The 14,836-nt window shown below is 56.6% G+C and overlaps 1 protein-coding gene across 14 annotated transcripts in view; it reads right to left on the minus strand.

Moving 5' to 3' along the window:
- JAK1 (Janus kinase 1) overlaps nucleotides 1-14,836 on the minus strand; it is a 122,448-nt gene that overhangs the window by 9,440 nt on the left and 98,172 nt on the right. For all 14 annotated transcript variants that reach the window (XM_044749345.2, XM_044749348.2, XM_044749347.2 and 11 more), the window contains 8 exons: nucleotides 13,614-13,737; nucleotides 11,631-11,817; nucleotides 7,008-7,114; nucleotides 4,132-4,275; nucleotides 3,446-3,533; nucleotides 2,854-2,981; nucleotides 2,096-2,231; nucleotides 252-403 (listed from right to left, as the gene is read on the minus strand). In XM_044749345.2, coding sequence (XP_044605280.1) covers nucleotides 252-403; nucleotides 2,096-2,231; nucleotides 2,854-2,981; nucleotides 3,446-3,533; nucleotides 4,132-4,275; nucleotides 7,008-7,114; nucleotides 11,631-11,817; nucleotides 13,614-13,737 — 1,066 coding nt within the window. The remainder of the gene's footprint in view (nucleotides 1-251; nucleotides 404-2,095; nucleotides 2,232-2,853; nucleotides 2,982-3,445; nucleotides 3,534-4,131; nucleotides 4,276-7,007; nucleotides 7,115-11,630; nucleotides 11,818-13,613; nucleotides 13,738-14,836) is intronic.

Raw genomic sequence — 14,836 nt, forward strand, 5'->3', positions numbered from 1 at the left:
CTCTACCTGCATCATACACTTAATCTTCACAACAACCCTGCAAAGCAGGTAGTATCCATCCCCACGTACAGAGGATGACTGAGGCTCAGGGAAGTCACGTTACATTTGCGAGGTCACACAGCCAGTAAGGAGGAGATTCAAGCCCGTGCCCCTCTCTTCCCACGACACCAGGCTTCCTGGTAACTCCTGACCCGCCCGCGAGCATCCGCGGAGCCCTCACTCCGCTTCCCCCCTGGAAGGCAACCGCTCACCTCGATCAGGGTCTTGTCCTTCAGGGGGATCTCGCCGTTGTAGCAGATCTCCCAGAGCGTGGTCCCAAAGCTCCACTTGTCAGCGGCCACGCTCAGGTTCTTGGAGTCATCCACACACTCGGGGGCAATCCACGGGATTCGCTCTAAACGCTCTGGAGAGGACAGCACACGTTTATAGACTGGGTTCTGGGATCACCCGCAGAGTAAATCCCCGGAGTTTAGCAAGAACGGCGAGGTAATGAACTACCCCAAGCAGAGCTTTCCAAACCCGGGAGCTCCTGAAAGGCCCAGCACCCGTGTCTGCTTATCACAAGCTCCCAGGAGGGCTGTGTGCAGCCAGTCTTCTGAAGCTCTGGCCTCTGAAATGCAAAGCCCCAGGGCAGAGGCCAGCACCCTGTGGAGGGAGGCGGGGGTCACATGGACAAAGGCTTAGGAAAGAGAAGGGGAGAGAGGAGACCACATGTGCACAGCGGGCACAGGCTGCCCTCACGTACCCCGCACGATCACCCTGCAATGTTACAGCCACTCCCTGGGGGTTTTCTTTCATTTGGGAGGAACAGGGAAGGCAGACTGAAGTAGAGCAGCCACACATCTCTTGCACCTGGCTGCCTCTGTAGCCCCTGTTCTGGCTTCTAACCAAGGCCACAGAACTGAGCAGAAACCCCTCCACGCCCGTGGAAAGGGCCCTCAACAAGCTCGGCGGCCTCGTGAAGTAGCCTCCTGACTCCGGATGGACACAGAGGCAGGACGGCCGTCCTCAAGCTGGGCATTCACGGTCAGGCCCGCTTGCCCTGCCTTCCCAGCCCTCACAGGCATGTGCAGTGGTGCCCTGGGATTGTGTGCCTGCCGCTGCCTTGGTGCAGGCCCACCTCACTGACCTGCAAGGCCCGATGAAACCCTCCGGCCTCCCTGGACGCCCCTCGGCCCCAGCTGGATGACGTCTCTCCTCTGAAAGCTCACTGAGTTTACTGGCATCCCTCACGGGGTCCTCAGGCTTCCCCGCTAGTTCTAGAGTGAGCTGTGTCTGTGTCTCAGACCCTTGCTGAGGACACGGCCCCTGACAGATTCAGGGCTGAACGTGCCTCGGGCCTGATGGAGGATGGCCAGATGGTAAGTGTCAAACAGCTACTGAAAAATGCTTCCCGTCCCCTTTCAAGGAGGGGATGACTTGGGTCTTATCTGTAAGGCTTGTTTTTTATCCTGGTTCCCTTCCAAACTTAGTCCATTCTGTGACTGAATGACTGAGCAGTGCCAGGCACTGTGCTCAATGCTGCAGATGACCGGCCATCAGAGGCCCATGGCACCAGGCCCCAGGCAGGCTGGTATTCTATCTGCAGCCCATAAGGCTGAGCGATGTGACGAGCAGACCCTGCACAGTGCTTGCAGCAGTGTCTCAGCTCCCAGCTCTGTCCTTTCCTTTGGGGCCCACAGCTCACCATAACCTCCTTCAAAGAGATGATGTGAGACCACAGCGATCGCTGAGCGCCTCCCCAGACTGCTCACTACCTACAGCGGAGGACGCAGGAGGCCCAACCCCGACACCTCTCTGACTCCGCCCACCCAGCAGCCTCCCTTTGGGCCAGCCCCGAACCCTGAAGGCAGCTCCTTCATCAGAAAGACAGACGTGCCTCAGGAGAGGTGTGTTTCTCCTCCTGCAGGCAGCTCCCGAGGGCAAGGACCAAGCCTCCTCCGCTCCAGACGTCCCCTGACCCCCAGGGCACAGTAGGAACATCAACATCAGACTGCTTTTGCACAAGTGTGCTTTCTGGCCTGGCGCTGCCTCGGTGGGGGCAGAGGGGGGCAGGGGGAGGGTGGGAAGGGAGGTGGAGGGAGGGGAGACTCACCTTGCCTGGACAGCACAGTGATGGGGATGCCGGGGTCACTGAGCTTGATGAACGGGCCGCACTCACTGTCGATGCCCTCGCGGGCCAGGAGGAGGTTTTTAGTGCACACGTTTCCATGGACCAAGTCTTTATCCTCCTGCGGGGTAAAAGGGCAAGCTCAGGAAGGGTGCTGGCAGGCTGCCTGCCCTCCACCCTTCCCACGCTCCGTCTCCAACCCTGGCCCCGCAGACCCTCTCTCCACATTCCCCAGCTGCAGCCAAACCGGGACAGCCGAGTGCTCCCACCAATTATCTATGCGACTCAGGCACGTAATACGATGGCCCTCCGCTCCAGTTCCCTCATCGGGGAAGCAGGGATGAGGGTGGAGCAGCAGAAGGCTTCCACGAGAATGAAACAGAACGGACCCTGTGAAACACTGAGTGGCTGAAGCACGGTCAGCACTCCATAAACCTGAGTACTGTGGATGCCAGTGGCTCCCTTCCTTCACTCTCTCAACTAGTGTTGTACTGGTCCCACTCTCCCCACACCTGAAATCGGAAGCCAGTCCTCCGACACGACGAAATTTCCCTCTCAAGAGGATTCACACGTGAGCGCACAGAACAGCCCAAAACGACCGTTTTGCTGAGCCCCAGGCACACCTGTGTCCAACCACAGAGCCCGGGCCCCTCAGCGTGCCTGGCCAGCACCTCCTTCCTGCCACTGCTTCTAGGACATTCCGGTTCCTGGTGGGGACCCCACGGACATTAGAACATACTTACCAAGTAACTCAGGGCACTGGCCAGCTGTTTGGCGACGTTAAACTTCCACGGTGTGGTGAGGACATCACTCTTCCGGTGCATGAAGAGATCCAGGGGCCCTCCCTCTACAAACTCTTCCACCATGATATCTACAAGCACAAAACAGTCCCATCTGGAACCTTCCATCTGTGTGGGATGGTACTCTCCCTTATCCCTCTATAAGAGCCCCCTTTCATGGCTGGTACTCAGCTTGGGAGGACACGAGCAACCTTGGGAGGGGCAGATGGCTGCACAGGGGGCCAGGCCTGGGCTCACCCGGCCCAGAGCTCCTTCTGCTCTGATTTCAGGCCACTGAACTCAGCTTACTCACCCCAGCCTCCTGGGTCTAGCTCAGTGTGGGGCCCAGAGCTGGCAAGAAGTAAACGTTTAAGAAACGAGCGAAAAACATGGGATTTAGCTCCATGTCCACTATTAACTTAAGCAGGTGACCCACTCAGTACCTCAACGTCCTCAACTGCAAAGGCACCATAAAGGGGCATCAGCCCCCGGTCACCCTCACAGGGCTCATGCTCCCTACCCGGGACCCATCCCCTTTCCAAGAAAATACACTTACTCTCCACATCTCGGACACAGACGCCATAGAGGTACACGATGTGTTTGTGGGAGACCTGTCTCATCATGCTGGCTGCCTCGAAGAAGGCCTGTGGAGGGACAGGACAAGAATGCCAAGGGTCAGTGTCCACTGGTCTGACCCCAAAGGGGCTCTGCTGGGAGGAAAGCTCGCCACTGCCACCATCCCAAACCCTGAGCTGCTCCCCCGGCCTCACTGCCAGGGACACTGCCAAGTCCCCAGCTCCAGGCCAACCTGGCTGGGACGCAGGATTTATTCAGAAAGGTTAACAGGGTGCAGAGCCAGGCTGGGGGACAGGCCGGCTGACAACTTCCCACTGGATACCCACGTAACTCTCCAGACTGAAGGGACAGCGCTGGGCTACAGCAGGGACTCGGAGAGCACTTGGCTAGAGTCCTGGGGTTCTGGGCACCGCCACGGGAGCTCTGGGAGGAAGGAGGGAGAGAGAGGGAGGGCCAGGCCAGGCGGGGGGCTGCACAACCCACCCCATCCTTATCTCCCCTCACTCATTGTCCTGGTCTGAAGACAGGAATCCTGAGTAAAAGACAAGTTTGCAAACTGTAAATGAAGCCAACAAGAAGGCGAAGGTTCTTCCTAGCCCACCGTGCTCCACTGGCTCCAGAAATGGGGGGTGGGGTGGGCAGGGGGGGTATGATGAAGACACTTGCCAGAGAAATGTCCCTGTGGCTGGGATCCAAGACTTTGAGGATCACTTTTATTCGCTTCTCTTCCGGGGTTCCTTCGTCGTCCCTGTAGTCCACTAGGGTCCCAGAGTAGATGTGCGTCCGCGTGCCTCTGCCAAGGTGCTCACCCTGAGGGGGAAGAGGGGCTGGGGCAACCTCTCCCTGGCTAAGGCCCTAACGGGGGCACAGAACACCAGAGCGAGGGGCAAAGGCGAAGAGCCCCACAGCTCACGGCCTTGTGCGCCTCGTCCTTAGGAGGCCTCCAGAGGAAACCAACAGCTACTCGGCCATGTGGTGGCACTTGCTGGGCCCCAGGAGAGGGTCCTCACATCCCCAACAGTGCCTTCCTTTTACCTCCAGGAACAGCCTGTGGCCAAAATACAATCCTGACCCATCACAGAACTTCAAACCGTGCCATCAACAGTCAGCGCCACCAGCCCCACCCCAGGCCAACAAAGCAGACTAAGGGCCCTGCTGCGGCTCCTCACTCAGGCTGGGGTGCAGGCAGAAGAGATGCCTAAGTTCTGGCTTGACTGCTTGCTGCATTTAACCTAGGAAGGGCTCGCCCTGCTTCCCTCCATCCACGTTCTGTAAACAGGGCGCCATGGTGCCCACTCCACAGGGCTGTTGCAAGAATCCAGGGGCTAGGTCTGAAAGCTCCTGGTGCAGCCCTGGCACATGGGGCCGTCGGTCTGCTGGGCCCGTGTGTGCCGTTTGGTCACCCTAGACCAGGTGCTCGCTAGTTCTCATCCTCAAACTGCTCATTTACTACCCATCTATGCAGTGTACGTGTGCACATGTGCACGCATGCTAAGCTTTAAAATTACTGATGCAATTCACACATGCCTTCGCCCCGGCCATCTCACAGAGGAGGAGACGGGCAGGCAGAGCAGGGGCTGAGGACAGGCCCTCAGTTTCCTTCTAGGAAAAGGGCTAAGAGCACCAGCCGAGCGCAAGAGGACTCAGTGAGATCGTCTGCACAAAGCCCAGCACATGATGATCTGTCTCTGCGGCCCCTTCCAGCTCAAGCTTTAATGATTCCGATTTAAACATTCTCAACATTTGGAAACCAAAACGTGATTCACAGAACTCAGGCACTATCAAGTTATTGACATTAACCCCACAAAACTTGTAAACTGAAGCTCTATTATTCTAGTATTCTAAGACCCCCGGTAAATGCAGAATATGGAGTGTCCCCACAGGAATGTACACAGTCGTTAATCGGGCATATTAATTTGCACAAACACCACCATTTGTCGTCTGTCATAGCAGAATGGCGATGCATCCGCCCTGTCTCCCTATCCTGGCACAGCCCTGTGACTAGTCATTGAAACCACATCTGTCATGAAGCAATCCATCAAGGTTATGGGAAGCTGTGTTCCCAGAACATCCCGTAAAAGCCATATGCTTTCAGAATAATTATGCTTCCCCAGAAGGGCTGCTTATGCCGTGGCCAAGTCAGGCAGCTTGTCATCAGGATTCACAGCAACCCAGGGCCCGGCAGACCCACATCAGCCTCCTTGCACACTGCTCCTGCTCCCTCTGCCCAGCGCCGGCTCCTCCTCCCCCTGACTCTGCTTTGACACCACTCCCCCCGGGAAGCCATCTCTGCCCTCCCAAGGCTAGGGAGGGGGTCATCTTTGACAGTCCTCCATCCCACTGCACTTCCCCACTTGGGACTGCTCTCTTGATAATGTAATCATCTACTTAAGGTAGACCAGAGTCTGTGTCCTCCACCAGACTGTGGGCCTGCCACGCAGAAGTGCTCAGTCACTGCTGGCTAAGGGAAGGCTGGAGCACGGAGGACGGCGACCATCTGCCAGAGGCTCAGGGGAAGGGAAGAGGGGAGCCCCAAGTGCAGGTTGAGTTCTAGACAGCCAAGAGGCAGGGGTTCTGCCGCTCTTAATCTCCAGACAAGCTCTGACACCACGAGAGGGAAAGAGAACAACAAAGACGGTCCCCGGGGAAGAGTCGACAGCAAGGCACGTGAGGTGGTTACAGCCTCACAGATATTACAGCCGTGGACTTTCACTCCCTCAAAACGCTACTCAACAATTTCAGGGATTAACTTAAAGAAGTAACCCAACCAACCCCATGCCTGCCACTCTCCGCCAGGCCCTCAAAGGCAGGGGGCCCACGGTTTGCCCTCAACACCTCCAGGGTGTTGCGGCCTCTCCCGGTGGGAAGCGGCCCGGCAGACTCCTCTCTCCGAGGCTGCTGGCGTGCTGTCTTCTTACACTCCCCCAGTGGGTGGGTGCAGAACAGAAAGTGGGGTTTGCCCTGGGCCTCACGCCCTTAGCCAAGGCCCAGGGGCAGCAACGAGGGAAACAGGGCCTGCCTAAGGCTGCAGACTCTGGGCACGAGGCCCCCAGGGCTGGGACACTGGTCTGAGGAACCTGTTTCTCAAGACAGTTCTTCTCCTTCAGGCCTAAACTGTGCATCTCCCACTCCCTCACTGTGTTTAGTGTTGCGCAACTTGGCTCCTTCTGGAAGCATCAGAAAGCCAGGACTGAACTTCAGAAGTGCTCTGCCACGTGGCATGCGGTGGAGCGACGGGGGTCGCCAGCCCGCACCCCCCATGGAGACCCGACTCCTGCTGTGCTGTCAGCAGTACCACCGAGTGCCCCCAACCCACCATGGGAGGCCCTGCAGCCTGACTAGGCCACTTCCTTCAGAGAAAAAGCGCCTCTGGGCACATCGGCGAGGCCAGGAGGGAAGCAGGGCTCTGCTTAAACTGCTTTGACTATGAAAGGAAAGTCTCCTTGTTCACCTTCCACTAGGATGTCCCCAAACTCTACTTCACTCCTCCCCAAGTCCCCACAGGACCAAGGCGGGACCCAGGACCCGCAGCAATGACTCACTTGCACAATATCCTTCTTGAGGATCCGATCGAAACTCAGCTGGCTCATGGGGTAGACAGGCTGCCACTCCTGGGCTTTCTTAGTAGCCACCAGCAGATTGGAGATTTCTGTGGAAGAGAGCAGAGATGGCTGAGCAGAGGAGCGAGGCCCAAGACCCTGGGCAGCCGTCTGCCAAGCCACGGGGCTCGCTGGACACACACTGGTGCATGTGTGGGTTCAGTCGTTCAACAAACATTTATCAAGTATTTTATTCCTGCCCTCCAGGAGCTCACGGTCTAATAACAGAGCCAAGAGAGATCCAACAGCCAAGCAAAAGGAAAGCTACAATCTGGGCAGCGACTCTAAAGGCCAGGCCCAGGTGCTGGGGTGACACAGCAGGATCTGTGCCGGCAGGAGGTCAGGGAAGGAAACGAAATTAAAACTCTAGAAGGGAAACTCCAAGAAGGCAGGGCACGTCTGTATACCTCCTGCTCCACCTCCACAGCTGGCCTCAACAAACACTTGTTTACAGTGTGGGAATGAACCACAAGCGTGAGCTGAAGGACCAGAGCTGAGAGGCGGGGAGCAGCTGGGCCTGGGCAGCGATGGGAACCAAGGCAGGAGGGTAAACACTGGTTCTGCGCAGAGGAGCCGGCAGGCGACCCAGAGAGTCGCACCTGACACCACGGAGGCTCTAACCACATGGTCGCTGGACGTACAGATTCTGAGCGACCATCCTCCGAAGCCTACTGACTCAAACAGCAAACCAAACATGGCACAAAACCTGCCAGGACAGGGTCGCACAGGAGGCTAACTGGGAATTTATAATCCATAGAGGCTGCCTCCCCACCCCTTCTGGGGCCGCTGCAGGCTGCATCCAAGGCGGCCGCGGGGCGGAAAGTGGCAGGAGGATCCAGGGAGCCCCTGAAGACTCCGCGGCCCAGCTGCTGGGCACAACTCCCCACAGCGGGCTGCATGCCTCGACCGTGGGCTCTCACACCCTCACTGCCCTGCACAGCACGGGGGGCTGCTTTCCCTTTTTCCCCAGCTCACACTTTCCGCCGGCCTTCTCTATGCCAGCCGCTGTTCTCAGTTTTACACACATTAACTCCTCTGTGCTCATGACAATCTAAGAGGTAGACAGTATTCTTATCTGCCTTTTACAGATCAGAAAATCAAGATGAAACCATTTGCCCAAGGTCAGGCAGCGAGAAGCCCAGACTCAGGGCTTCAAGCTCCTCTCTCCACAGCACACCTGGCCCAGGTCGGGGCTGACTCAGGGAGCCAGAAACAGGCCCAGGCCAAGGCTCCCCTCGTCATGCGTCCTGGGTACACCATTTCCAGTCTACTCTCCTCCATTCTGTCCCCGACTCCACCCTGTTAGCTGGGGAGAATCAGCTCAGGACTGCCTAGACGGAGAACGGACACCAAGAAGGGGCCTCCTGAATGGTCCCAGGGAAGGGTCGGGCAGAAGGGCCGTTTGGGAAACCAGAGGGTGGGAACAGAGGCCATTTAGGAGCTGATCGTTCACACGGCTGCTTCAGGGACCATGGCACGAAGCTGTAACTCCCACGAACCTGTTTCCTCACCAGAGAAAGGGGCACAGTCACGCCCCCTGGGGTGGGGTGAGGGTTAGGGAGACAACACATTGAAGGTGTGCCATGCATGCTCATGCCCCAGGCCACTGTGGCTGTGACCAGCATCACATCTCAGCCAGCGGCATCCTCCTTGCACACCAGCTGGCTCCTTGAGCCTTGGTAACAGTGTCAGAGCCGAAGGGCGTAGAAATCCACAGGGGAGGATGTGACAGAATCAGTGGCGATGAGCCGATGGCTCCTTCTTAGCTTGATCACCCTCAGACTTGAGGGGCGGTGAGGCAGGACAACACACACAAGAGGGTGATTTGCCTAACTGTCACACCCACTCTGAGGGGCTCTTTATTTATTCCATGAGGAGTTTCTCGGTTGCATTTTCGAGTGAGAAACCCAGGTTGGGGTCTGGCCATCAGAACCCTGTGGTCAGGAGGGCAGAGACACTGAGGAACTCAAAATGGCATTCTCTCCAATTTTCATGATTTCACCACTTCTCTAATTTGCAGGTGGCAGAGAGAAGAGGGCTTCTGAGGGCCTTCAAGAGGAGGCCTCCCACAGGCTTCTTCTCACTCCCTACCTCCGGTCCCTCCCTGCCCCTTCCCAGCCCCCATCAGGAGATCTGGCCCTTTCCCAGAGTCTCGGGCTGACGGCCATATCTGCACCCCTTTGCAGAGAGTGTGATGCAGAGGAAAGATCACTTGAGCTGGAGTTAGAAAAGGTGAGTTCAAATCCCCATTCCTCCACTAAGTACCTAAGTGATCTCAGGTGAACGAGATAACAATGTTCTCTGGGTTGTTTTGAGGATTAAATTACTTAAAACATGAAAGACCCTCAAATAGCCTGGCAAACTGCACGCATTACTCACACAACAGCAGCCATTATCATCACCATTATGATTTATTGCTACTCTTACTGTAACTACTACTGACACTACTAGGTGCGTGGCCTTGAGCAAGTCACTGAACATCTCTGAGCCTCAATTTCCTCATCTTTATAACAGCTACAAAGAGCTACCGTGTAGATACAAGAAATGCAGATCTGCATGTCAAGTGCTTGGGACTAGGAGGCACCCACAGTACCGTGGCTATTGCCATGATCATCCACTTGACAGACACTGGGGAATGCCGACCCTGTGTGGGATGCTGTGTACCCCAGGAGTCCGAGAGGGAGTGCAGCCCACGCCTGTCTCAGAGTTCAGGACCCAGTGGGAGAAGCAGACACTAAATGCACTCGGTGCAGAGTTGCAGAGGCCTCAACTGACGCCATGGGACAGGGGCTCGCTTCCGTTGATGTGCTCCTCCCGCCCCAGCTCCTGGCTCCCAGGTCTGGGCTCGCAGGGGTGGCATCTACACCAGAGACCCCCAGCCCCAGCTAATCCCAGCAAAGAAACCACGCCCCAGTCTCCACCCGCCACCACCTCCTCGCCTCCCGGGCTGCTGCCCTCCACTTCCTCAACCTCACCCCAGACCACCAACCCCAGGAGAGGAAGGCTTCTAAGATCTGGAAGGAGAGGCTACGTGAGGAATTAGGGCCACTGGGGTTTAAGGTCTCAATGCGCTCCGAGACCCCAGGGTCAAGGGGCAGAGGTGCTTTCTCCTTCGAGGCTGGCCGTCTTCCAGCACAGAAACCCACCGCAGCTCTTCCTCGAGGCGGGCAGGAGGCCCCACATGAGCGACAGCACCCAAGTCCCTTCTCTTTACCAGGTTCGGTGATGGCCCTTGCCGGGAGACGGAAAGTGATCCGAACATCAAGAACTGGACCCCCTTCTGCCCTGGGTGGCTTCCTCTGCTGCCCTGCTGAGAAGACTCTCAGCGGTACGCCTCAGAGGAACATGATGTGTCTCGGAGACTTCCCACAGTTTCCTGGCCACACTCACCAGGGCCTCAGGATCAACTGTGCTGCCCTCTGAGGCCTGATGCCTTCCAATGGGGGGATTCCACACACGCAGGGCGGTCCCTTGCGGGAAGGGAACGTGAAAAAAACCAGGACTCGATAGATCGGGCATTTGGGGGTCAGACCTGGCACTCAAACCCCTCTTTGACCTTGACCTTCAATGAGACCCACTTCACTTGTCCAGTCCTCAGTTTTCTCATCTATAAAATGGGGCACGTGACCGGGTGACCCGTCAGTGTCCTTCCAGTTTGCACATTCTAAGAGGCGACCAGCAGGACATCAGTGACACTGTTTACAGGGCTTAAAATAGTGCAGCTGAGTTCCCATTTCCCCTATCCATTTTACTCCCTGAGCCTCCTGGCTCCCCACTCCCTGTGGGATAAAGTCCCAGGTCCTTGGCAAGGAGCCAGGGCCTCCCAAGGATCCACCACCTCTCGCCTCCCAGGCTCATGCGCCCCATCTTTCCAGCTCCACTGGGCTGTGCGGCAGCCTCTCCCTTTGCCTGCCGCTTTGCCCCTACACAGGCCGTGCTGGACGTACCCTCATTGACCTGGCAACCTCCTGCTCACGTTCCAATGCGGCTCAAGCCCCACTGCCTCCTGCAGCCTTCCAGGCCATGTGCCTCGGGGGTCGTGGCCACCCTCCTCTGCAACCGCAGGGCCTGATGCGCGTCGACTCAAACGGCCGTCACATCCTGCAGTGGCCTCATGTACTAACGTTTTCTGTACTGGACTGGGAACCTTTAGGACACAGGGACAGGGTAGGTCTGAGGCATTTCTGAGTCTCTGAATCTAACACAATTCTTGGCCCGCAGAAGATGTGCCAGGAACATTTCTCAGAGAAATAAACCGCTGACAGGGAACTCAAAACATTTTACTTTAAGGAAGAAAGAAGTAAATTTCTGCTTACTAATCCCAGACACGCCTCTTTCCGCAGCCTACCTGAGACGCAGAAGAAAGCTTCCATCTTTTCTATAGTAAATGCTGACAGTGGAGGAATGCGATTTGAGTCGGGGACAGACTTGTAATAAAACTCAACGAAAAACACCTAGAAACCACGGGGAGGGCCCCTCTCTTCACCAGTCGACATCTTTCGCTTGCTTGGGTTCCCGGCGCATCGCCGAGGGGAAATGGCCAAGCTCCGGCACGGGGACACCAACCTCGGGGCTTAGGCTGGCAGCAGCGCTTCAGCACAAAGCTGATGTTGTCCGTGCGCAGGATCTGCTTCTTGAGGTGGCTCATGAGGTCCCCGAGGCTGGGGAAGCTGCGGTCCGAGCCATGCAGGCTGTAGCAGCCCTTCTGCACCTCGATCTGAAAGTTCTTGAACTGTTTCTGGCCACCCAGCACCTGCCATTCGGGAAGATGACCAGAAACAATGTGTCAGTTTAAAAGGGGCCAGGCAAATGTGCCAGGAGGATGTGAAATGTTGCCAACGGGAGGCTGGGTGAAGGGGACACAGACTGTACTAGCCCGGAACATTCTGGAAACCTGAAATTATCCAGAGACAAAAAGCTTACCACAAACAAGGAAACCAAACAATAACTAACAACAGGGGGTCCAGGAGAAGGCACTGATGGCCCGGAGCTAACACTAGACAGCACAACAGAGCAGTGATGGCCACGACAGCACCTCTTCATTCCGGACCTGTAAGATGACATTCTGCTGCTATGACTATATGACACGGTGCATGTAAAAAACAGCGCTTTATAAAAGTTAGCAAACACTATGCATGAATTAATAATTACTATAGCAAAACTTATCCAGGAACTCCCTCAAACTGAGCCCTTCCAGGCCATGTGTCCATGTGAGGAGAACCGCCCCAGGAGGTGGCGGTCAGCTGTCTGGTCCAGTTTTGGGATTCTGTGGTGCCAGAGGGGAAGTATAAGCAGAAGTTTTCCTTTATGGGCACTTTTAGCGGTTAAGAATGGGGGCCAGAAAGATCTACTTATGGTATAAACGAGCACAAGGTATTTAAAATCTCAAGGCCTTGGTTTTCTCCTCTGTACAGGGGACAAGATTCCCTGTCCCATTGGGCTAGTGCGAGGTGTGAAGGAGAACACGTAGGTAAAGGGCTCAGCACAGTGACTGGTGAGCTAAACCAACAGGAGGGTGAGTCCTCATTTCCCCAGGTAACCTGACACGGGGAGGACCACGTCACTGAATCACTGACATTCCTGGTCCAGCACAGCTCAGTCCAGCGTGCAGGAAGACCCCATGCAGGCCGGTGGCCCCTGAGACGTCGTCCAGGACACTGGCGGCACTGGGCTCCTCCTGCCATCTCCTGTTCTCACTCTTGACCGAGCCCAGTCCCAGGGGCTGTCTGGATTCTCCTTCCTGTGTCTGAGGCCCCGACGTGCTCACGCGCTGCCTTCCATCTCGCGGCCCCTCCTCGCCCGTTTTCACAGTCCATGCTGAATCCAATCAGCACTCACGTATTTACTTGGACTAATTCTGTAAAATTCACTGTCTTTTAAAATATTCCATTTCTCGCACTTAAAAAAATCACATAACAACAAAGGCATCTGAGGTCTAGCGAGGTGAAGCTGACGACTGGCTTCCACCCCAGCCTTCGGGATTCCTCTCACATCCGTCCTGGCTTCCAGCTACACGCGAGTCACTAGCAGACACCTCCACTTGCTGGCAAAACATGGGACAGCAGCTTGTCACTTAAGAGGTCTAAAGCTACCATGTGGGGAAAACCGTGTTGGCCAGGCTGCCGAGAGGGCCTCCTGGGCGCTGGCGTGTACCCGTGAACGCCACACGCACACGGCTGGGTCTGTGAGGGTCTCAGCACCGAGTGTAAAACCACCACTCTAAACAATTACACAGACTTCGCAAGCCTTGGTGTAAAGTGGCTTTCTGGTCGCGTTCCCCCTTCCAGAGCGACAGGGGACCCTGCCACGGGCCCTCGAAGGAAGAAAGAAAGGGCCGAGAGGAGGAAAGGTTACGGGTTCTGGCTGCTCGGGCACCGTCTCCTCTTGGAGAGCAGGCTGCCCCCGTCAGAACTGCAAGGGATTTTCTCAGAGACCCAGGCTTTCCACCCCCTCCCCCAAGGGTGGTCCTCTCTGCAGCAGCTCCTGGACCAGGTTGCACCCAACACCCTGTGGCCATGGGGCTTGGCCCAAGCCAGTGTCCTGACTGACCTCAGACTTTTCAAAGCAGGTGACGGTCATGAGGATGTTGTCAAAGTCGGTACAGCTCCAGCGCAGCACGTACATGCCCTCCTCGCCTCCTTCTTGCCGCAGTTTATTGATGGCATATTCTGTGCTGGAGGGAGAGAGAGCTCACACCAACAGAAGCGCGCGAACCCTGCAGGGTATCCACTTCCCTGAGCCGCCTCCAGTCCCAGGGCCCCATCGCATTACCCGTCCCGGGTCCTAGGGTCCCCATGATATCACACGAGGCAGGCTGAGACACTGAGGAGCCCCCGCACAGCCGAGGCTCAGAGATCTAGAGGAGGACTCGGCCTGCTGCCAGAGGCACTGAGCCCCCAGACACGCCGCCTCCAGCTCAGCCAGAAGGGCTCCCCCAGGCTGGGGACACAGAGTCACCCTGATACGAGGCAGTGGTGGGGGTCCCTCCCCCAGCCCCAGGCAGCACAACTAGAACAGGAGCCTCAGGAGGGTGGGAACGTGGGTTGTTCTGTTCACTGCTATACCCTCCGTAACCAGAGCATGCCTGGCTCACCGCAGCTGCTGAATAAACAACTGAACGATAAACACCGAATAAAGATACCAGTGAGCATTAGATAGATGTGGGTGGGGAACGCGCCTGTCTCACACTCCTTGCATGCCCAGCAGCAATCGGTCCCGGCACACGGAAGGCAGTGAGCAGTTGCTAAATACATCCACACCTGAGGTCACTACACCTAGCGAGTGTGCTCGCCAAGTGTGGTCAAAGAGGGCTGACGTGGTCCACCCACGTTAGAAGGCAGAGACCAACTGCTGCACAGTCCCTGAGGCCTTCATGCCCCTGCACATGTGGATGCCCCACCTCGGATGCCCTTTCCCCTAAGAACTGGTTAGTGGTTCTTCACAGTGTAATCTGGTTTGAACGCTGGCTACTCTGAGAAGGCTCCTTAGGCAGAGTGTCAGCCTCACACGCAACAGCAGATGTTCACTCACTCAACAACTGCTTACTGAGGCCTGCGATGTGCCCGGCCTGCCCCGGGTGCTGAGGGAGAGCAACGAGCAGAGGAGACAGCACCCTGCCCTTACGGGGCTCAAGTTCTGGGTGGTGAGGCTGGGCAGACAAGAAGTAAATGGACGCAAAAACAAACAGTGCCAGGAGGTCCTAAGCGCCTCTGAAGCATGACCAAGCCGAGGAAGAGAGCCAGGAGTAAGCGTGCAGGGGGAGAGGGGCTGCT

This window comes from Equus asinus, chromosome 16 (assembly GCF_041296235.1).
Source record: "Equus asinus isolate D_3611 breed Donkey chromosome 16, EquAss-T2T_v2, whole genome shotgun sequence".
Classification (NCBI taxonomy): domain Eukaryota; kingdom Metazoa; phylum Chordata; class Mammalia; order Perissodactyla; family Equidae; genus Equus; species Equus asinus.